The following is a 21,596-nucleotide window of genomic DNA, read 5'->3' on the forward strand; positions in this document are numbered from 1 at the left end:
CTGGGAGACCTGTGACAGCCCTAGAAGCCAAGCACCGCTTTTCAAGCGGTGATAAGCCAAGAGCGACAGCTCCAGAAACTGGATCCGATACACACTCCTCCCTTGCTACAGGATCGCTGGTGGGTGCAGCTGACCTCAGGAAGGCGAGGGATGGGGGCAGGTGTCCCCTCACCGCCACCGAAACAGCACCAGCTGCTCTTAAAATAATAATAAACAGCAATTTAATTCGATTTGTTGACGCGACTCTATGTTAAGGCCGGAGCCTGGTAAGGTGTTTCTCCGGGTGACGCTGAGGCGCGCCAGACCGCGGCCGGGGGAAGCCCCAGGTGACACAACCGGGCCCCACAGCTGCAGGCAGGGCGAAGGCAGCCCCGGCCTCCCTTTATTAGACCGCCGCCGCCCCCCGTGGCTCCCCGGGGGCTGACAGGCAGGAGGAGGAGGAGGCGCCGCTGCCACCACCCCTCCGCCTCCGGCCTTCCCCAGCGGCCGCGAGGCGCTCGTCACAGGGGAAGTGACGCGCGGACGGCGTGACGCCGGCGCGAGGCGAGGTGATATAAAGGGTAGGCGGCGGCGGCCGGAAGCGAGCGGAGCCCAGCGGTGCGGAGCGGAGGGGCGGGCGCGCGAGCGGGCGGTGTCGCCTCTGCCGGGCGCGGAGGGGAGCGGGGGGGAGCAGGGCGGCCGCCTCACCTTCCCCCGGCCCCGAGGCAGCCATGGATTTCCGCAATATTCTCGTCATGGCCTCGGAGCAGCAAGGGCTGAACTCGGTGCCGGTGAGCCCGGGGGGGGCTGGGACTGTTGCGGGGGGGGTGGGGGGTGTAAGCGCGAGGCCGCGGCCGTTACAGCCGTTGAGACCCCCCCGGGAGGGGACCGAGTCGTGCAGGGTCCCCGCGCTCCCCTCACGGAGTGTTAAGGGTCTCGCTTCGGCCTCTTGCCTCGGCCCCCACCCGAGGAGGCCGGTTTGCGGGCCTGCCCGGCACTCGCGGAGCCTGCCCGGCCGGGCCTTTGGCCTCGCCGTCTGGAGGTAGGTCATTTTGGGGGTTGGAGGAGCGTCTGCGTGCGGGGCGGGGAAGGAGGGCGAATCGAGGCTCCTGTCAACAGGTCCCGGCCCGCTCGGAGCTGGGAAAGGGCAGCTGGGGTTTGCCGAAAATACCGGGCTTCTGAGAGCAAAAGCGGTGTTGCAGCGGAAGGCAGTGGTTGTGGTTAAAAGTGGGATAAGTCCTTTTGTTTGCCCTGGAAACAGAAGTCTGCCACGTCTCAAATGCGGGTCGGAGACAAAGAATGACAAGTTTTGGATGAATGTGGTGCATTGTCCAATACTTTGTATCCATTGTGAAGGAATAGCCTGTAACAACTGCATGGGGATGTTTGGTGAAAGGCGTTTTGTTTATTATGAATTTATTCTGGAGTCTGTACTTCAGCAGTTTGTATTTTAACTCAAGCTATCAGTTTTATGTTGATTCAGTACGAAATAACCCACTTCATCAGCTGAATGAAGTCTGGCAGTAGGAAGAGCCTGTGGCCTTTTGGTGTATTAGTGTACCTGGTTTCATTCCTTTGGCAGGAATTATAAGTCGTATGTGCTTATTTGGATAAAAAAATATTTTCTCTTTGGTAGCCACCAGTTAGGGAAACACTTTTCCTGTTCGTTCTTTACCAGGTGCCAGGGTTCTGTTTCTACACTTAGGTTGCTTAAACCAGTCTAAATGAGAGGGTAGTTGTTTTTAGTATAAACTATAGGAAAAAGAGAAAAAGTGTAATCTTTAGATCTGATGCTAATGGAATGAAGACACTCAAGAATCTAAAGTATCTCAGTCTCCCTGTATCACTAGTAAAACTTTGGTAATGTTCACTAACATTGTGACCAGTTGATAATACGGACCAACCATATGGTAGATATGCGTAATTCATCAGATTCCATCGTGTTTTAAAAATCTTATAAAAATGTACTCTTTAACACTTAGCATGAGTTAGTTTGTCTCTGACTCTACATAGAATTATGGTTTGTAACATAAATGTGAAAATATCAAATATATAAATAAGATATTTAAATCCTTGTTTTATGACTCTTAAAACAATCTGTTCCACTAAATTGTCATTGGGTTGTTATAGTTCTTACTTTAGATAGTTAAAACTTCTTTTTACCTTCTTAGTTTTCTCATGCAGCTTTAATGTTTTGTAGCACTATTTTTTGTCACAAATAGTTATAAGCCATGGTGATGAATTGATGAAATATCTGCCATGTTCTCTATTGCAGGTGTGGTGGTGAAAGGAGGCAATCCTACTTGTTGTACAGTGGATGAGGGTTTTGTTACTCTTTTTAGAAAAGGCAGGATTAGGATTTGCTTACCTGATCTAACTCATGGAGTGAGAGTGCAATTCAATCCATAGCTGAAGCAGTTTGGTTTCCTGCTGTTCTAGCCACATTAGTGGTGCAGCTTTTAACTGTAAAGCTGATCTTAGTCTCTGAGCAAAAGTGGAGCTTCACTTGGCACTGCTTGAGGTTATCTGCAGCTGTTAGACTTCAAAAGAGGGCCTGTGGAGGTTTTCTGATCAATCAACTTCAAAGTAAGTCCACTAGATTAACACTAGTACATAAAATATGTTCATACAAGAAGAATATAATTAATCTTAAATATTTTTGTTAAAAATACCATACAGAATAATTACAAAATTTACTGGAATGTAAAGTTAACAGGTTTCCAGAAATGCTAGTTCCTGCATTAACCAGCATATCGCCCGAATTTCCCTTTGAAAAGTTTAAAATAAACTTTACAGTGCATTAAACTAAATATTCCACACCTATTGTAATGAAAAATAGAGTAATATGCACAAGTAGTATATATATCTCAAAAGGAGAAACTATAGAAAAAAATCTATTTAAGGAATAATATGGTCTTGTATCATAAAAGAGGGACCTGTGTAAAACAGATATTGCATCATGTCCCTGTAAAAACAGATCTGCTTGTTCATCTCCCTATGGAAATCCACATTCAAAAGGAATGCTGCTGAAATCAGCCTTTCAGTACCCTACTAATTGCATCGGTTTTGTTTCTAAACAAAACAGTGCATATAGGAACTAGTGTATAAGCTATTAATGGTGTGTTGCTAATAATCTTTATAGCAGTTGCTTAATAGAGCCCCAGTTTTTCTCACATGATGTTCCATAGGGGCTTCAGCATTGTGTGTATGTATCTTGTAACATGTCTTCATATTAGCAGTTCATTAGATTTCCCATGTGGTCTTGCTTTGATTAGACATGGTACCAGTTAATGAGATTTGATGCTGATTTTGGTAAGATTTAAATACTTTCTTACTCCTCCTCTTGGTGAAATTGGTATACTCTTATGCTGCAAGTTTTACATGACATAATGGATGGGATGGAGCACTTTCAGGTGTTTGTATGGAAGATATTCTTAAAAGTATGAAATTATATTGCAGATTATTTTAAAAATACTGAGTATAGTTGGAACAAAGTCATTCTTCTAATTCACCTTGTTTCTATCGTCATTAATAATTTATTAGAAATGATCTCGCATAACTCCCTTCTCCTTTTAACTGAGGATGAATCTTTGGTGTATGAAACTCCAAAGAAACCTGATACAGAATAGCATTTAACCACAGAGGGGTGACCCAAAACTGAAACAGTGTATTGTCCACGTCAGTGCTTGCTGAAGTCTTAAGTCAGAGTGATACACAGTGAGTATGAATCATTACGAAATAGCCTCCAGCAAAGTTGACAGATACATGGAGCTACCAGGAATTAAGTATTTGCAAAGTAAAACAGTAGCAAAATCCCGGAGTTTGTTCAGGGGACCCTGTATGTTACAGAGCCTGCTGGTGAAGTTGTGATTACAAACTACTGAATGATTGCCCATAGGCAAGAGAAGCCCTGCAAGAGAAATATGGAGAATGGCTGTGAAGTAGCGTGCTGTCATAGAATCAGACTCCTTATTGGTGTGCATTCATTTATTATGCGGTTAAAACTTGTCTCAAAACAGCACCTAGAAATGCTTTTGGCATCTACATGAGGCAAACTGCAAGATATACAATACAAAAAGCGGGCAAGGGGTGAGGAGGGCTTTTACTCTCAACTTGAATGAACTTGAAAGTTAAGTTCCAGGTGCTTGTAAACACTGACTAAAATGTGTAAAACTTCCAGCTTTTCCTATTCCTGGTGTCTCTTTTTGCATAAGCAGATGAAAATGGGGACCACAATACCACTGCATAAAGGAAAGCATAAAGTATGCTTTTTAGTTTTGTTCCGTGTTTTGGTGTGGGTTTTTTGTTGGTTTTGTTTGTTGGTTTTGTCTTGTGTTTTTTGGTTTGTTTTTTTTACTGTATGAAGAAAGATTTAGCATAAGAAATTTCTGCATTTTTTTAGCTAATTGTTCAGGTCGGGTCTTGTTACAGCAATTGCAGAATCGTAAGAAAATTTTAGGAGTAAAATGTATGACCCTGATAAATTGGTTTTGGGAGATGAGAACAGTATGAGCTGATAGTTAAAATACTCATTAGTAAAGCTTTTCTCTTGGTAGGGATTGTTAGAACCTGAAGAGAATCAGACAAATTTAAGTGTGCTTGGTAACTACTGCTTACTTTGTCATAATTAGATATTAATAACAGTAGTTGAGAAAGCATTACATGCACATATTCTAAGAAAGTCTAGGTGCAGTGTGAGGTGCTGGTAACCCCAGCATGGTGTCTGCAGAGTGGACAGTGCTGAGACTGTAGCAGAGGCCTTGGAAGTACAAGTTCAGGGTGAGAGCGAAGGCCTCTGGGCTGATAACACAGATGAGCACTTATCAATTTGGAAAGCTGCCTTTTGTTAGTATTAGGGCGTTAGTATTATCAGTAGTATTAGGGCATTGCGAGAGGATTGACACAAATAAGGATGTATGTGTGGCTTAACTGGGTGAATGAATTATTAGTGATGTTATCAGAAAGTTATACCCGGAAGAATATTTAGGGGGAAATGAGGACTTCCCATTGGAGAAGGCTACATGTCTTGATGAATGGTAAGGAAGGACAGGAAAAGTATTGTAACACTGGACAGGAGTCACAACTTGCTCATGAAAAACAAGCAAGCAAACTGTGAGAACCTCTGCAGGGTGCCCATACCAGATAGCACAAGTGGAATTGTCTTTGCATTGTGCGTGCAAGCCTATAGCAAAATGATTAGTTGCACAGGTGCTCCATTTGAGAATCAGGTTTGGCAGAATTGATTGCTCATATCTTGCATTGCTACCTGTGTAAATATTGATCGTTGTTAAAGGCAGTACTACCTCTGTTGCTTGTGTCTGGGTCTACTATTTGGTCTAGGCCTTTTGGGGCTTCATTTGGATGCCACAAAGCCTGCAATAAAAATCTGTTTTACAGTCACAAGATCTGGCAATTGAATGCTGATGTCAAAACAGCTGCAACTGTATCAGGATCATGTGCCACACTCTGAAGTCAGTGATTTAAGAGCAAAACCTCGGTTGCAGATTGCACAGTTAAACTTGTGACCTGGAGCTTGCCTGCTGGACACTAGATGCTGTCACTCTGCACTTAAAGAGTGTTTTTATTTACATTTTTATATATATTTTTTTATATACACACAAACTATAGGTGATACATATCTCACAAGTCAGTGTGCATGTGTGTGAACGTATGGACAGGTACAGCCTGGTGGCTTGTTTGATTTGACATATTAAGACCAATATTTAAGTAATGTTTTTGTTTTGAAGTATAGTTTTCAGAGAAAAATCTGCTGCTTTGTCAGTCATGTAACTTTGTAACCCACTGAAACAGTTTATTCTGACTATAACTTGAAAACAAGATTTTGCCCTGTAATGGACTTTCTTTCCACCATACTCTCAAAGTCCTGCTGGTCAGATTCAGGGAGAGCCAGTTATTTGGGTAGGTAGTTTTGGCAAGGTTTGCAGAGATGAAGTGAAAAAAAAAAAAATGAAAAACCTCAGGAGAAATACTACTCACTGGTAGGAAAAGACTTGTTATTTCTTGAGGGTACATAGCTGAGGGAAGGCACTTCCATGGCCTTTACTTTTTCCTTTGGATGAAGCAGTGCCCACTGTGTATCTCAGCAATATTCAGTTAGAGCTGTCACCAGGTTCTACACAGAGAGATAATCAGCGTTTACAACTTGAGTAGTGCAGTGTTTTGAGAACAGCTTGACCTGCTCTCTCCTAATGGCTAAACATGCCTGTTTCTCTGTTGATTTAACCAACTTGGCAATAGCTATAAAAAGCCAGAATAGCACAGCTGCTGCTTGGATGATAAAGTAGTGACATGCCCTGGCTTATTTTGTCTAGTTTACCTGGAATCTGATGCATGCTCATTTGCATTGTAAGTAAAACACTTTATCAGCGTTTGTGGAACATGTGCATGATTCAGTGCTTTTAAAAAGACTAAATGTAAGCTGGTTATTTTATGCTATTTCTAAATGAAGGTGAACAAAACTTTTATCAACAATAGTCATGATTCATAGTACAGAAGATGGGTATTCACTTATGAATTGTTTAGCTATGTTGTCAGTTGTTAGTCAATATCAGGAAATGCTACAGATAGGAAGACATATATCTTGAATTTCACATAATTTGCCACATTGAGTGGCAGTGAGAAAACAGCATGTCTGTCAAGCTGCTCTACAAACCTGATCCTGGATAGGACTGTTGGTTGTAGTGCAGAAAAACAAAGCCTGAAAACTGCTTCCCCATCACTTTAATCCTTTATAAGGCTTCCTAACAGGATAAATCAGGCTACATTTCTCCCTGCTATTTGGCATGCTCCTTAGGCCTAAAACTTTCAGAATCATGGAATCGTCTAGGTTGGAAAAGACCCCTAAGATTGAGTCCAATGGTATCCTCTGTTTTGAAAATGCTCTGCTTTGTCTGTTTTTGAAAACTGTGTAGAAATTGAATAATTAAACCAAGTTTTACCAAATTAGGTTACCAATGGCAAAACATGACATGTTTAACTTTGTAAGATAATTTACATAGACATTTTACTAATCTACAGAGTACCTCAAATTGTTCCTAAGATACTTGCTTTGCATCTCCATCTCTTCTGATGTAGATGGAGCATGCTAGATTACTTTGGGCCACTGAGTCATGGTCCAAAGCAAAAATTGAGCAAAAGTTGAGAGACGGTACTGCGTCATGGTTCACGTTTCCCGAACAGTTAGGTCTTGGAATACTTCTGGTGTAAACACAAGTTGGGGAGGGAAGGAACTCAGTTTTCCAGAAGAGAGAAGCCCATCTCCAGCTATCTTCTTATCCTTTAAATAGTCCTAGCTATGATGATCAATTCTAATGATTTCAATTTTAAGTACCAAAAATTGTTCAGTGTTGGGAGCTTCTCCAAGTGATAAGGATTTATAAAATCAGTTCTCAGATTGTGCTGAACTCCTGTGCAGAGGTGAATCTTGGTAAATGAGCTTGACCGTAGTAGGTCTTTAATGTGATGAGGCAACATGTCAGGTTTTACTACGGCAATGTATGTGCATGGTGTATCTTTATAATTTTGTTTTAGTCATTTTAGAAATTACTAGAGGCAACTACAAATAGCTGTTATTATAGCTGCCTTTCTTGGAGCCAGTTTTGGCTGCATTTTAAAAATAAGTCTCTGAACCTAGCTTCTTAATGCATATATATACGAGATAATGTATGGGTTTGCGTATTAGAAATTAAAGTAATCTAAGGATTTATTCATGTGCTGCTGTTTCAATGAATTACAAATTAGAATGGGCTCCCACTGGATGATATTGAAATCTGTAGGGCGTGGTGCCTGATTATTGCTTCTAAAACATTTGGATGTAGGTATCTTTACCGGATATTTTAATTTACTTTTTTAGTTAAGTTTCATAAGGCTATATGGGGACAGGAAGATAATTATGGGAATACTGTCTTGTGTGGGTTTTTTAATTAGCAATATTGGTTTTATTTGGAGCTGTTATTTCACAGCTGTTACATTTGATGAGGATCTTTACTTTCCATGAGAAAGATCTTCATTTAGGTTATAATCTATTGGCTTACTACTGAAATCCAAAAAAAGCCCTTAAACAACAAATAGAGTTGGTTTGGTTTTTTTCCTAAATGTATTCTTCTGCTTTCCATCTGTTTCTGGATTTAACTGGCTTCTATTGTATTTATCTTTGCAAGTGTCTCTGCCCTTCTCATTGCTTTGTTTATCTTCTCTAGTCTGTTTGTTGGAAGATCAAAAAAGTCTTTGTTTCTTTCCATTGTATCATCATAAAGCCCAATCTGATAATCGGTACATTTATGAAAGGTAATGTTTGAACAGGTGTAGCACACTAGTGCAAGTGTTCGTTATAGATCCCAGTAAGAAAGGCACTCAGATTCTTAACATACTGGTTAAAATAACATTTATTGGAGATAACAGGGGAAGGCAAAAGGGGGATAGCATAGGTAACTTTACATCTGTTCAACTGCCTGAACCCCGAGTTGTACAGCACTGGACAGACATCTAGGCATGGCAAGCTGCGCAGATCTGTCTGTAGTGAGGATCACCAGCATTGTAGCCTTTAGAGCTTCTATAGAAGTTCTTAGAAGTAAACAGTTCTATGTATCATTTCCACTGCCAAGCAAAAGGTTGTTATATGAAAACATGATGCTTAACTTCAAGATATACTGAGACCTGGAATCCTAGCATGCTTTAGGTTGGAAGGAACCTTGAAAGGTCATCTAGTCCAGCTCTCCTTGTCCTATTGCCACAGGCCCTACTTATAAAAAAAACGGGGACAGATTTTTTTTTTAAGCCCCCTTTAATTATTGAAAGGCTGCAATAAGGTCTCCCTGAAGCCTTCTCTTCTCCAGGCAAGTTACACCACATGCAAGTAGTGTGACTGCCAGGTGCCAAGTAGGGGCTGCATCTTCTGTCCCAATTAGTCTGCGGAGTTCATCCAGTGGTCTCAAGTGATATATATATAGTAGAGTGTAGACCTGCGCCTAGTCAGGATCACTAACTCATTGATGTGCAATAGTTTTCTGTTTAAGATCACTCCAGCAGGAACTAAAATAAATATCACTGGTTTTAGATCAACCTCATAATTATGCTGGTGAAGTCAGTTCCAACTTACTTTTGGAGTAATTCCATTTTTTAAGTCAATTCATTTTCACTGGATAAAATAACCTGAAACTGAAATAGGTGACCACAAAAAATGCTGAAAGCCCTAATGGACCTGTAAACATGCAGTCTGGGATTGAACAGACTCTGGCAGTTTGTGCTGTAGTCTGCTTTTGTTTCCTGCTTGGTGGAAGGTTAAGGCTGAACTGAAGTATTTTTATTCCATTACTGATACATCTGTTGCATTCCTTCTCAGTCTAGTGCATTTTACTCATTTCTGTTGGTTTCCCTACCTGTCTTCTGGTTTCCTGTTCATTCCTTTGGAAAGCTAAGTGCGCTCTTGTCACAGATGAGTGGAATGTACCTCACTCAAAAGAGAGAAGCAGCAATATATTTTACTGAAGTAAAATAATAATTTCAGAGTTCAATAAGTTTGGAATTTAATAAAGTTTTACCAGTGGTTTGACAAGGTTCAGTAAGTGTGATGGCAAAGTTCACCTTACTAATTACTGCATGGAAAATACATATGAAGGAAAATAGAGTTAGAATGATTCACACAGAGACTGGAGGCGCAAAGAGTGAGGAGGACCCTCCCATTGAGTCATGAGATTCAGAGTGGACCCCCTTGCTTTCTAAACTCCTTTTGGAGCCTAGGTGTGGCTGAATCCAATCATAGTCTTGGACTTGATCAACAGTTTATGTCTAATGGAATTATCCGTACAACGTTTATAATAATGAGTAGCTACATGGATTAGTAATAATATTAATTCAGCATGCTATCAATCACTTACCAAGGATCTGTCATGGATAAGGGATCTCTCCACCTTGGGTAAGGAAGGATCTCTTAGTCTCAGGTAAAGAATCTCTAACCTCGAGAAATGTCTGGGCTCAAGGGGAAAGTCACCTGGCATGCAGTCCAGATGCAGTTCGGGGAGAGCTCAATTTTGGCCCATGCCAATGGTAATATTAAAGGGTGAAGTCAATATATAGGCTGTTGGTCAATGGTATAGACAAGATAGATGTCTTTGTTTTAGCTCTGGTATCTTGTTCTGTACTTTAGTTATCTTCCACTTTTGGGTTTTGAACCCATCTTTCAAAATATTTTTCAAGATACCGTCGCTCCCTTGTACGTGAACCAGGGTCTTTCTAGCTCTTAAGTTCACTCCAAAGATGTGAGGCCTGTTGTTCCTTAGTCAGCCTGAATCAAAGTATGGCTAGGAGACAAGTGTATCTGTCACAACTTGAAGCTTCAGTCAGAATTCATTGTTTCTTTATTCTGTGCTTAAAGTCAATTACATGACTGGAGTTGGCAGACAGTCACAAGTGGCGTTCTCCAGGGCTTGGTAATGGGAACAGTTCTCTTTAATATCTTCATCAGTGATCTGGACAAGGGGATTGAGTGCACCCTCTGTAAGTTTGCAGATGACACCAAGTTAGGTGGGAGTGTCGACCTGCTTGAGGGTAGAAAGGCTTTGCAGAGGGACCTGGACAAGCTGGATTGATGATCCGAGGCCAATGGTATGAGATTCAACAAGGTCACGTGCTGGGTCCTGCACTTGGGTCACAACAACCCCACGCAGCATTACAGGCTTCAGGAAGAGTGGCTGAAAAGATGCCTGGAGGAAAAGGACCTGGGTGTGTTGGTCGACAACCAGCTGAATATGAGCCAGCAGTGTGCCCAGGTGACCAAGAACAACAACAGCATCCTGGCCTATATCAGGAACAGTGTGGCCGGCAGGGCTAGGGAAGTGATCTTCCCCCTGTATTTGGCACTGGTGAAGCAGCACCTCGAGTACTGTGTCCAGTTTTGGGCCCCTGGCTACAAGAAAGACACTGAGGTGCTGGAGCATGTCCAGAGAAGGGCAACAAAGCTGGTGAGGGATCTGGAGAACAAGCCTTATGAGGAGCAGCCGAGGGAGCTGGGTTTGTTTAGCCTGGAGAAAAGGAAGCTGAGGGGAGACCTTATTGCTCTCTAAAACTACCTGAAAGGAGGTTGTAGCAAGGTGGGGGGTCAGTCTCTTCTCCCAGGTAACAGGTGATAGGACAAGAGGAAGTGGCCTCATGTTGCACCACAGGGGAGGTTTAGATTAGATATTAGGAAAAAACTTTTACACTTAAAGGGTTATCAAGCATTGGAGCAGGCTACCCAGGAAAATGGTGGAATCGTCATCCCTGGAAGTATTTAAAAGGCGGGTAGACGTAGTGCTTAGTAATATGTTTAGTGATGGTTTTTGTCAGTGTTAGGTTGATGGTTGGACTCTATCTGAAAGGTCCCTTCCAACCTAGACAATTCTATGATTTTGACTGTTAAGCAACTCCTCAGTTTTAAAAGCTTTAAGATTTTTACATTCTTTAATTTTTCTGACATATTTCTTTGGTCTTTGCAGAAAAGGTACAGTTTGGCTGTTGGTCCTCCCAAAAAGGTTCCAAAAGTCAAAGGTGTAGAGTCTGCAGCAGTGCAAGCATTTCTCAGACGGCAAGAAGAAGAAAAAAGAAAAAAAGGTAACAGTAAAAAAATATTTCCTATGGGAGACTTTAATTGACTCTTTGAGACTTTGTCGCCTTATTCAAAGCCCTTGCAAATACAGCTCTGCATCTGTTTCTGGAACTGATACTGAGGGAAAGCCAGAACTAAGTAAGGACTAGGGATGTTTGTATGCTTTCTTAAGGAGCCAAATATTATTCAGCTACACTAGCATTTACTGGTTTAGATCGAGAAGTAGTTTAGGTGAAGAGATATTGCAAGAACTCATCTGGACTTTTGGTAACTTAACTTTGAAAAGCTTTATTTGTGGGAAGAAAAATGGTAAGAGTTCCTGTTGTGTCTTAATCTAGTGTATCAATGCAGTCTGAATTTTAAATTTGTATGGCAGAGGCTTTGTTTGAGCCACAGTTTTTCTACTGTATTATATTTCCTTTAAATAGTCCATAGAATAAACTAATACTGCATTGCTTCTAATGTTAATGTTTTGTTAAAGGTGACCAAATCTGATGGACTGGATGGCCCAGGGTATTCCTCCTCTCCTGGGCCAGTCATAAGCCTACTCCTTACCCCTGCTGCCAGGTCCAGCCAGAAGCAAGACTGAACATGAATTTAAAATAGGCATGCATTCACTCTCTATACAGTCGTGGTCCTTGACAACAGAATAACATAGGCAGGGGATGGAACCTTTACGAGCACCCAAAGCATGAGTAGCCTAATCCATTTTCTAGGAATTGATGTTTTTCCTGAGTCTTTCTGATATTTGGCCCCTACTCCCTTGGTCTCTACAGTATCTGACATTCAAATGTTATCCTATTCACCAGCTAGTTCAGCCTGAATTTTGTCAGCAGATCACATATTCAAGATAGAGAGCATACTTATGCAGAAAATAGCTAAAAACAGTTCATAAGGGACAGACTGTGGAGATAGGGCCATGAGCTCTACCAGACAGATGTGGTGACCAGCAGCTTGCTCATCTGTGGCTGGCTGCTTCTGTCTCTACCCTACACCCCACTACCGTACACTCAGTCTGTTTTCCAATTATTATCACCCCCCAATATGCTTTGGTTCCCTCCCTTTCCTCATCTTCCCTTAAATATCTAATAGTAAATTCTGTAGAGTCTCAAAATTCTCTTGCTCAGTCTCGGAACTCCTTTCATTACCCAGAGATGGCTGGGTAAGCAGCATTTCACTTAACTGTTTGCCTTTGTTGGAGTAGCTGATTCAGGTGGGTTAGCTTGCCCTGTTGGCAGAACTCTGATCACTTTCTGATCTATTTTGAATAGTTGTTAGCCAGATATCTTTAAACCACTGTCCTAAATGGTTTATCAGTTTGGAAGATTTTGGGGGGGGGGGGAAAAAAGTAGTGCTTTTGCATGACTTTCTCCTGGTTTTCTTTTACAGCACTGGAAGAAAGAAGAAAGAAAGAAGAACTCTTGGCTAGACGTATTGAACTAAAACATGACAGAAAGGCAAGAGCTATGGCCTCACGAACAAAGGATAATTTTTATGGCTATAATGGCATTCCTGTTGAAGAGAAGCCTAAAAAGAGGAAAGCTTCTGAGAATGTTGCTCAGGCCCCAGAGGCTGAGTATGCAACAGAAGATGAAACTGAGCAACTTGAATACAGTCAGACTGAATCTGAGCATGAGCAAGAATATGAAGAGAAACCATCCAAAGTTGCAGTGAAACCAAAGGCGCCTCCCAAAACTGCACCAGCACCTCTGAACTTTGCAGAGCTCTTAAGGCTTGCTGAGAAAAAACAATATGAACCAGTGGAAATAAAAGCAGTGAAAAAGGTAGAAGAGAGACCCAGAACAGCAGAAGAATTGAGAGAGATGGAGTATTTGGGACGAAAAAACAAAAGAGTAGAAATGCATAAGAAAAGTGAGAAGGAGATTAAGAATCCAGGGACATCCAGTTCTTCAAAAAAAGTGACTTCTCAGAAAGAATCTGTAAATGCAAAACTTAAAAAAAGCTCAGTAGATAAACATTCCACAACAAAAAGCGGTCTGTCGTCTTCTATAAGTGGTATGGATAAGAAATCCAAAGCACCAGCATTGACTGAAAAACACTCACGGTTATCATCTTCCTCCAGGTTTGATCAAAAGGAAAAAAACTCACAAAATGGCTCCTTAAAAAGCTCTACTGGTAGCAGTCATAGTAAATCACCTGTCAATGGTACTGGAAAGTCTGGCTCAAGCTCTCATGTGCCACCCTCAAAACCAGTGGCCAATGGGGCTCAGAGGCTACCATCTGCTAAAGAATCCAGCCTAAAAAAGTCTGCCCATACAAAATCAGGAAATGCTGCAGCCCTTCAGCATGGAATCAGCTCCAATGCAAAACGATCAGGAAGCAGCTTAGGAAAAGGAGGACCTGGACATCCGGGTGGGGGTTCAAGTGCAGGACCTGGGCGATCAAGCAGCAATTCTGGCGTGGGACCTGGAAGGCCGGGAAATGGTTTAAGCCCAGGACCTGGGCGACTGGGCAGCGGTTCAGTCGCAGGACCTGGAAGGCCAGCTGGCAGCTCAAGCACAGGACCTGGGCGACTGGGTGGTGGCTCAGGCATGGGACCTGGAAGGCCGGCTGGCAGCTCAAGCACAGGACCTGGGCGACCAGGCAGCAGCTCAAGCACGGGGCCTGGGCGACCAGGCAGCAGCTTGGGCACTGGACCAGGAAGGCCAGGCATCAGCACAAATGCAGGACCTGGGCAACCAGGCAGCAGCACGGGTACGGGACCAGGAAGGCCAGGAGTTAGGCCAAGCACTGGACCTGGGCGACCAGGCAGCAGCTTGGGAACAGGACCAGGAAGGCCAGGAATCAGTCCAAGCACAGGAGCCAAGCGACCAGGCAGCAGCTTGGGAACAGGACCAGGAAGGCCAGGCATCAGCCCAAGTGCAGGACCTGGGCGACCAGGCAGTGGCTTGGGTACAACTGTAAAACCGAAGTGTACTGTTGTGTCTGAAACTATTTCATCTAAAAACCTAGTCGCAAGACCCAGCAATGGACAGATAAATGGAATGAGATCTCTTCAAGGGCATAGACCTGTGTTTCATCCACAAGGTATAAAGTTCTAGAGCAAATAACTTTCACTTAGTTATTTGTTTTGTATTTTTAATGTATGTCTGAGTTGAGGACACTGATGGTCTTTGACAATTATAGATGCAATTAGGAAGACTTGGACAAAATACCATAGTTGCCTTTTAAAGAGTGCGTTTAATGATGGAATGCTGGTTTTCTGCTTTGCAAACTTTTGTTTATTTTTACCTATGCTCATATTCCTTGAAATATAGGCCTGGGATGTGAAGATTACACGAAAGAAACCTAAGCAGCCTGTGATGGATGTTGATATACAAATGCTGTTAGAAGGAAAAGAATTGAAGGATTCTCTTCCTGTATAGCTTAATTATGGCTAGTCTTTAAAAATTCGTAATGTCTTAAATAACAGATGCTTAAAGTGGTACAGGAAAATTAAAACCACACAGTAAACCTGTGACTGACATTCTTTGGCAAATTCAGATTATCACTAAGCAAGCAGTTCTAAAAAATTATTTCTGAACAGAAACAATCAGCATGGACTTCAGCAAATAAGTGCCTAGAAAACCCTGAACAAGAATACAGACTGCTTTCTGGTAGTTTCCTCAGGATGCAGTTGGTGATACTGAAATGTAATCTTCTGTAGCACAACTTACAGGAAGTATTTCCTTTTACTGAGTTTCTGAGAATTGCTAGTTAACTTGAGGCAGAAATTTGCCACCTTGAAGCCCAGAGCTATAAAATGGCTGAGCCCAAGGTATAGCGAGGAGAAGTACTATTATATTAATGTTACTAATTAATGGGTTTTTTACTCCCCTGTCATTTAGGTCTTGGAAGACCACCTATTAGTTACAAGAGACAAATAGAAGATGATGATGATGATGAATATGACTCTGAAATGGATGACTTCATTGAAGATGAAGGGGAACCCCAAGAAGAAATATCAAAACACATTCGGGAAATATTTGGCTATGACCGGAAAAGGTAAGAAAAATGTCAGTTTTAAGATATTGCAGAACAAACAACAGTAATATAGTTCAACAAATAAATGTTTTCGAAGTAGGGGAAGTGCTGGTATCCTGCGTAGTATTCTGTGCAGTATACTGTGTCCAGCATTGGAGCCCCCAACATAAGAAGGACATGGACCTGTTGGAGTGGGCCCAGAGGAGGGCCATGGAAAATGATCAGAGGGCTGGAACACCTCAGCTGTGAGGACAGGCTGAGAGAGTTGGGGCTGTTGAGCCTGGAAAAGAGGAGGCTCCAGGGAGACCTTATAGCGGCCTTTCAGTACTTAAAAGAGGGCCTACAGGAAAGGTGGGAAGAGACTCTTTGTCAGGGAGTGTAGTGATAGGGTGAGGGGTAACTCTTTTAAACTAGAAGAGGGTAGATTTAGATTGGATATTAGGAAGAAATTCTTTACTGTGAGGGTGGTGAGGCACTGGAATAGGTTGCCCAGGGAAGCTGTGGATGCCCCATCCCTGGAAGTGTTCAAGGCCAGGTTGGATGGGGCTTTGGGCAGCCTGGTCTAGTGGGAGGTGTCCCTGCCCATGGCAGAGGGGTTGGAACTAGAGGATCTTCAAGGTCCCTTCCAACCTAAACCATCCTATAATTCAAATATGGTTTTGCATTGCAGAAATTTAACAAGCATTAAAGCAGCTTCTGTGCAGAAGGGAGCTTGAATTTTCACACTGCCTGCCATGCTCTTCTGGGGAGCAATAAAATTTGATGCAATAGGACACAGTTGGAAAACAACACAGCTTCTTCAATGTCTCACCTGTATAATTCATAGCAACTCTTTCCTATTATTGGATTTTAAAATGCTTTCTATAGCAGTCTGCAGTATTTTAGAATTCATCAAATGTAGCTGCCCGAATATGAACTGCTAAATGCAGTAGCATTAGCTGCTCTGTAAGAGGATCTAACTTGGTATGACTAGGAACTGCTGGAAAATGAAGGCTCTTATTTGGCTTATTTAAATACTTGCGTCTTGTCTGACAATAAGGTACAAGAAAGCAAGCATTTTAAAGGCTTGTAGCTTATATTTTTTTTCAAAACATTAAACTCTGTGTATGGCAAGGAAATTATTCTTTCTAAGAAGGGATGTGAATTCATAACTCAGCTGTACATTGGCATGGTATTTTAGTGTGCTAAAAACTAATATTTAATTTCCAGATACAAAGATGAAAGTGATTATGCCTTACGTTACATGGAGAGCAGCTGGAGAGAGCAACAGAAAGAAGAAGCTAGGAGGTATGCACGAATTTAAACTTGGATAGAAAGTGGGAAGTTTGTTTATTGCCCAAGTCATGGGACTATGTTAGAGTGGATATTTGCTGCTTTTTGTGACAGAGGTAAATAAGCCTTACCATTTCTGATAAGAAAACATAGGTAAAGATGAAACTCAGCCAGCCAGTGGTGGGTGCAGTAAATAAATCTTGTATGTTCATTCTGATGGATCACAAACTTTGCTTGTAAAAAAAAAAAATAAAATAAAATAAAAAAGCAAACGAAACCCCAACTTATGATGAAAAATATTTTTTAAATACTTTAAATTTCAGCTGAAATGCTAAATCCTTCAATTTGTCCCAAACATTACAATATTCTGCTAGTGTGAGGACTAAAAGGAGATTTATTTATCTATATATGTGTGTTTTGTGTGTATATTTCTATGTATGTAGGGCTGTTACCCAGCCCTTATTTATTGAAGAGGAGATCGGTGGCTGCAGATACTGTTTTAAGTATCACTTTCAACATACTGACTTCTAGGAAGCTGAAGAAATTATGTATGCAGGGATGCAGCTAGAATCATGCTGTGTTAGCGGAGCCTCTTCCGTGGGCCTTTTCACCAGCGTCATGGCAGCTTAGATGGACTGAGGGTGGAGCAATGTTGTGCTTGTAGCTACCTGAATCATGCCTCTGGCCAGGCAGTTGGAATAAATTCTTTTGCTTCTCTAGTGTTTGACATATCCATTCTCTCCCTTGCCAATGTAAAAGGTTTAGGTGGCTCTCAGAAGTTGAGGAGAGTTAGTCCTTTTATGACTTGTATGCAAGAGTTACATTGGCAGGAATTGATGGATGTGTTTTCAGCAGCTTCTTTTTGGGGAAAAAATGACCTTTCCTATTAAAATCAGCTGTCTTCACAATCTTGATTTGTTTAACATGCTTTTAATAATTTTTTACTCAAAACATTTTATTCTAATGATAAAATCTTGATTTCTTTTCTTAAAGCTATATTCTTTCTATAGTTGAAGAAAATTTATGGTTGAACTGATGTAAAAATTTTGCTCACATCAGCTGTAATTTTAAGATTGCTTTTCTTGGGGAGAGGGGTAGAAGTCAAATTTCATGTTTCTTGAGTAGCAGTATGTAAAGCATTTCATTTTATTTGGCAGCTTGAGACTTGGTGTTCAGGAGGACTTAGAAGAATTGAGACGGGAAGAAGAAGAATTAAAACGCAAGAGACAGTCTAAGAAGCTGAGGACACGTTAACTTACTTCTGGTGTTGACCTTGTTCATGTTTCTGCTACCCTCTGCCTTCATACATCTCTTATTCTACTTAAGTTTCCATTTGCTTGTTAGAGGGCAAAAGAATATTTAAAGGGATTGAAGTACTGAAAAGCAAGGCTTTAGTTTGTCCTAAATAAGATATTTATTTTTAATACTTGCCAGGGTTGGTTTTTTATGAAGACATTAATGCACTAATGCATATTAAGTGGAATAAAATTAATAAATGTTTCCATTGATTTAACCAGTTCAAGATGCCAGCAGAAATACTGACTAGCTATGCACTGACTCGGAACTGTGTGGGCCCATATACCAGTAAACCAATTTTGCATTCACTTGAAAGAAAGGAATAGCATTCTTGTTCCCTGATATTTCTTGAGACTAAAAAAAAAAAAAATATGCTCTATATCCTGTTCTGTCTCCCAACTTGAGCCTCAAAGTATTCAAATGTTATCTTGTGTACAGAAGCAGTTTGGGTGTAAATTCAGCCGTTGCCACAGATGTTCACAGCAATAAAGTACTGTATATTTTCAGAATTGAGGACCCATAAAAATAATTTGAACCTCTTAATTTCTCAACAGAAAAGTGCATGTCATTTGCAAACTGTACAGCTATGGATATGGCCAAAAGGTTAGGTTGGCTTTTGCTGTGTCTGGAATTCCAATGCCAATCTAATTCAGTATGATAAATACGCACCCCAAAACCAGGAATTTCTAGTGTTTGTATGTAACTTGTGCTTTTGGGCTCAAGTGTATACTTGGGAATTCTTTTCCTGCCCTGTAAATCTTCACATTTGTTTAACAGCTTCTGCTGCTTTTACAAATTGTGTATGGTGCACATGTTTTTTCTTGCATTAAACATCCGATGTGTTAAATGATTTAAAATGTGAAGCAGTCATTTATCCAATTAGGCTTATATTTAGAAAGCACATCAGAACTAAGTTTCGTTAGAATGTATTTGCAGCTGTTCAATATTAACAACCTCATGTGAACTAGTTAATACTTGCGATTAATTTCATCGAACCAAAAATCTAAAATATTACATATAGCAGGAGAGTTAGTTCAGTTACTTACCTTAATGCCCATATTTGCACACTATTTCTAACTATGCACTTAAAGACTGTTTCTTTCAGTAACTGAATTTGTTTACAATCAGCACAGGTCAATGTAAGTCTGCAGGAGTTTTACTGAGAGTCTGAAGCTCAAATCTGGTGTTGCATCTCCTTTGATTTCCCCAGGCTGCCCTTCAAAGCTCACCAGTATCGCACTACTCAGCTTGCCTCGAGCTCCAGGACTCCATTGATAGTACCTCTGGCTTCAGCTGCTAAGGCTGTTATATTTTAATGCTAGAAATAATTGGAAAAGTACAACAAGGGCTTTGGGTGTTTGTTGGGGCAGGGGCAGAACTAAAGGAATAAAAAAGAAAAATTACCTTGTAGAAAAACGACAAAGGAACCTTTCCTGTCAGGGGGCTATTCTTAACAGTGCTGCTTCTAGGAAGCAGTTCCGATAGCAACCTGTAAGGAACAATCTTGGAAGCTGCTGAATTTTAAACATCTGACTCTTAATGTAAGAAAAAACACATTTGCCTTTCCGAGATGTTTTCTGTTAATGGTGTAGCATTTCACTGTCTCAGTAAAACACTGACATGAGTAAGCTATTGGGATAGATTTTGTAACCTAATTCAGTATTAGCGGACAGGGAGCCCAGATGAAGATACCATTGTTGCTCCTCTGTATTTTTAGCTTTCTGTGTTAACTAACAAAACCTGTTTCTCAGTGCATGCACTTGAGACCATGCAAGATAGTGTAACCTCACTGCTTGTCTAGAAGTGTGTTGTATTCACTCCGCTTCATTGGGACCACCTAAAATTTTTTGTTGTAGTTCCTAGAATTAGCCATTTGAGACAACGAACGCTGGGACCATGATCAAGTTACTGGATTTTTTCACTCTGTAATTTCTTTTTTTTAGCTGGTGAATGATTCTAGGTCTGTCAACCCAACAGTGAGCAACTTCCTGTCTGGTTGGGGAAAAAAAAAAGGTCTCTTATGAAGCAAAAGAAATATATTAATTCAGAATTGGTTCAGTTGGGAATTAAATCTGTATTTCAGATAAATATAGGTTAAATAAAACCTGATTTATTTAATCACTTTCTGGTTATCTAACCATGCAAGATCAGTTAAATTTCATAGTCTGTAAAGCACTTTGTTATTTGTCTTTTAGATGGTGACTGGATGTACTCTGCTAGCCTCCCTAAGACACTCTATAATTGTTTCTTCACACAGTGATCACTGCTTAAATTTTTTCTATTTCATATGAAAAATTATTCAAGGACACATTTGTAATTTTACAGTCAAGAAGTACTTTCTCATAATTGGCATGGGATGCTAATGGCTTTCAAATTTTGTACAAATGTTTGGGTTTTAATGTGTTTGGATTTGCTGCATATTTGTAAACCGGCTAGGAAGGAACTAAATTTTTGGTTTTTAATTCCTGACCTTGTATCCAAAAACATGCTTACTGTTTGCCAGATGAATAGTATTAATTTAACAAGAGTACTGAAGTACTTGTCCAAAGTGCATCTGAATGTGAAGTTAAGAAAAACTGGAAGAATGCTTATATTGGTTTATGAGGATCTGATGTTAAGCTAATGATTTAATTGTATTTAATGCAATTCTGGTTTGGTTTTTAGATTTTTACTTCACTGTTTGACAATGTGCCTTTTTTACTAAATTGTGTCAAAAAAAGATGAATGTAGGAGTATAAAAAGGTTGGTCGGTTTCTGCTATCTCAGATTCTATATCCTTAAACTTGATAGTGTGAAATGACGTACTTTTCATAAAACCCTTCCAGGTCTGGCTTTGATTGCACAATTACAGTAGCTACTTCTTTACTGCTAATGCTAAATCAAATGAAGGGCACTTTCTATTGATGACTACTTTTTGAAAATGTCTTGTATTTACACTTGAGCTGTATTTCACTTTACAGCGATGTCTTTTGGAGGCCAGGGTTTTGCATATCACAGGAAGCCTTAGTGTGCAACTCTGTGCTGTGCTTTAAAATAAAAATCTTTCAAGAAGTATATGAGATCTCTATGGAAATCTGGATTTATTTTTGTGTAAAGCCCAAAATATTGTCCAGGAAAACGAATTTTCTATTTTTTTTGCATTTTGTAACATAATCTAGTAGCTGATGCATATTTCTAGATATAGCATATTTCTGGAGACCAAAACATGTCAGAAAGAAAATAAATATATGGAGAGACTGGTGTTTAAATTGTGATGAATGTACTTCTATTTATTTTGGTGAGTGGGTGTGATGCAATATTAAAGTGTTAGTGTGTAAATAAGGGTGCTTCTAGTTTTAGCCAATGATTTTTTTTTCTTTGGGGATATCATTTGTGCACAATGTCTTTTTACACAATGTGACAAATCAGGTTAAACCCGTACATAGCTTAACTGTTTTCTGGTGCTGTCAAGAAAGTGTATACT

The 21,596-nt window shown here is 40.7% G+C and overlaps 1 protein-coding gene across 3 annotated transcripts; it reads left to right on the forward strand.

Moving 5' to 3' along the window:
- The first annotated feature begins 421 nt into the window (after window positions 1-421).
- SPTY2D1 (SPT2 chromatin protein domain containing 1) lies at window positions 422-21,381 on the forward strand. Of its 3 annotated transcripts, none has more exons than XM_074585778.1 (6): window positions 422-560; window positions 11,472-11,586; window positions 12,971-14,629; window positions 15,430-15,586; window positions 16,775-16,852; window positions 17,995-21,381. In XM_074585778.1, exons 3-6 carry the CDS (start codon window positions 13,048-13,050, stop codon window positions 18,089-18,091), a joined length of 1,914 nt encoding a protein of 637 aa, XP_074441879.1. In that variant the 5' UTR covers window positions 422-560; window positions 11,472-11,586; window positions 12,971-13,047; the 3' UTR covers window positions 18,092-21,381. The 3 variants fall into 3 exon arrangements, with proteins under 3 accessions (XP_074441879.1, XP_074441878.1, XP_074441880.1); XM_074585777.1 differs by lacking the exon at window positions 422-560 and adding an exon at window positions 564-770; XM_074585779.1 differs by lacking the exon at window positions 422-560 and adding an exon at window positions 2,282-2,565.
- Window positions 21,382-21,596: the final 215 nt, after the last annotated feature.

This window comes from Larus michahellis, chromosome 4, assembly GCF_964199755.1.
Source record: "Larus michahellis chromosome 4, bLarMic1.1, whole genome shotgun sequence".
NCBI classification, from domain to species: domain Eukaryota; kingdom Metazoa; phylum Chordata; class Aves; order Charadriiformes; family Laridae; genus Larus; species Larus michahellis.

Coding starts and splice junctions, on each gene's coding strand:
- SPTY2D1 (XM_074585777.1), top strand. CDS start 711: ATGGATTTCCGCAATATTCTCGTCATGGCCTCGGAGCAGCAAGGGCTG. Junction 771..11,471: donor AAGGGCTGAACTCGGTGCCG/GTGAGCCCGGGG, acceptor TGGTCTTTGCAG/AAAAGGTACAGTTTGGCTGT. Junction 14,630..15,429: donor ACCTGTGTTTCATCCACAAG/GTATAAAGTTCT, acceptor CCTGTCATTTAG/GTCTTGGAAGACCACCTATT.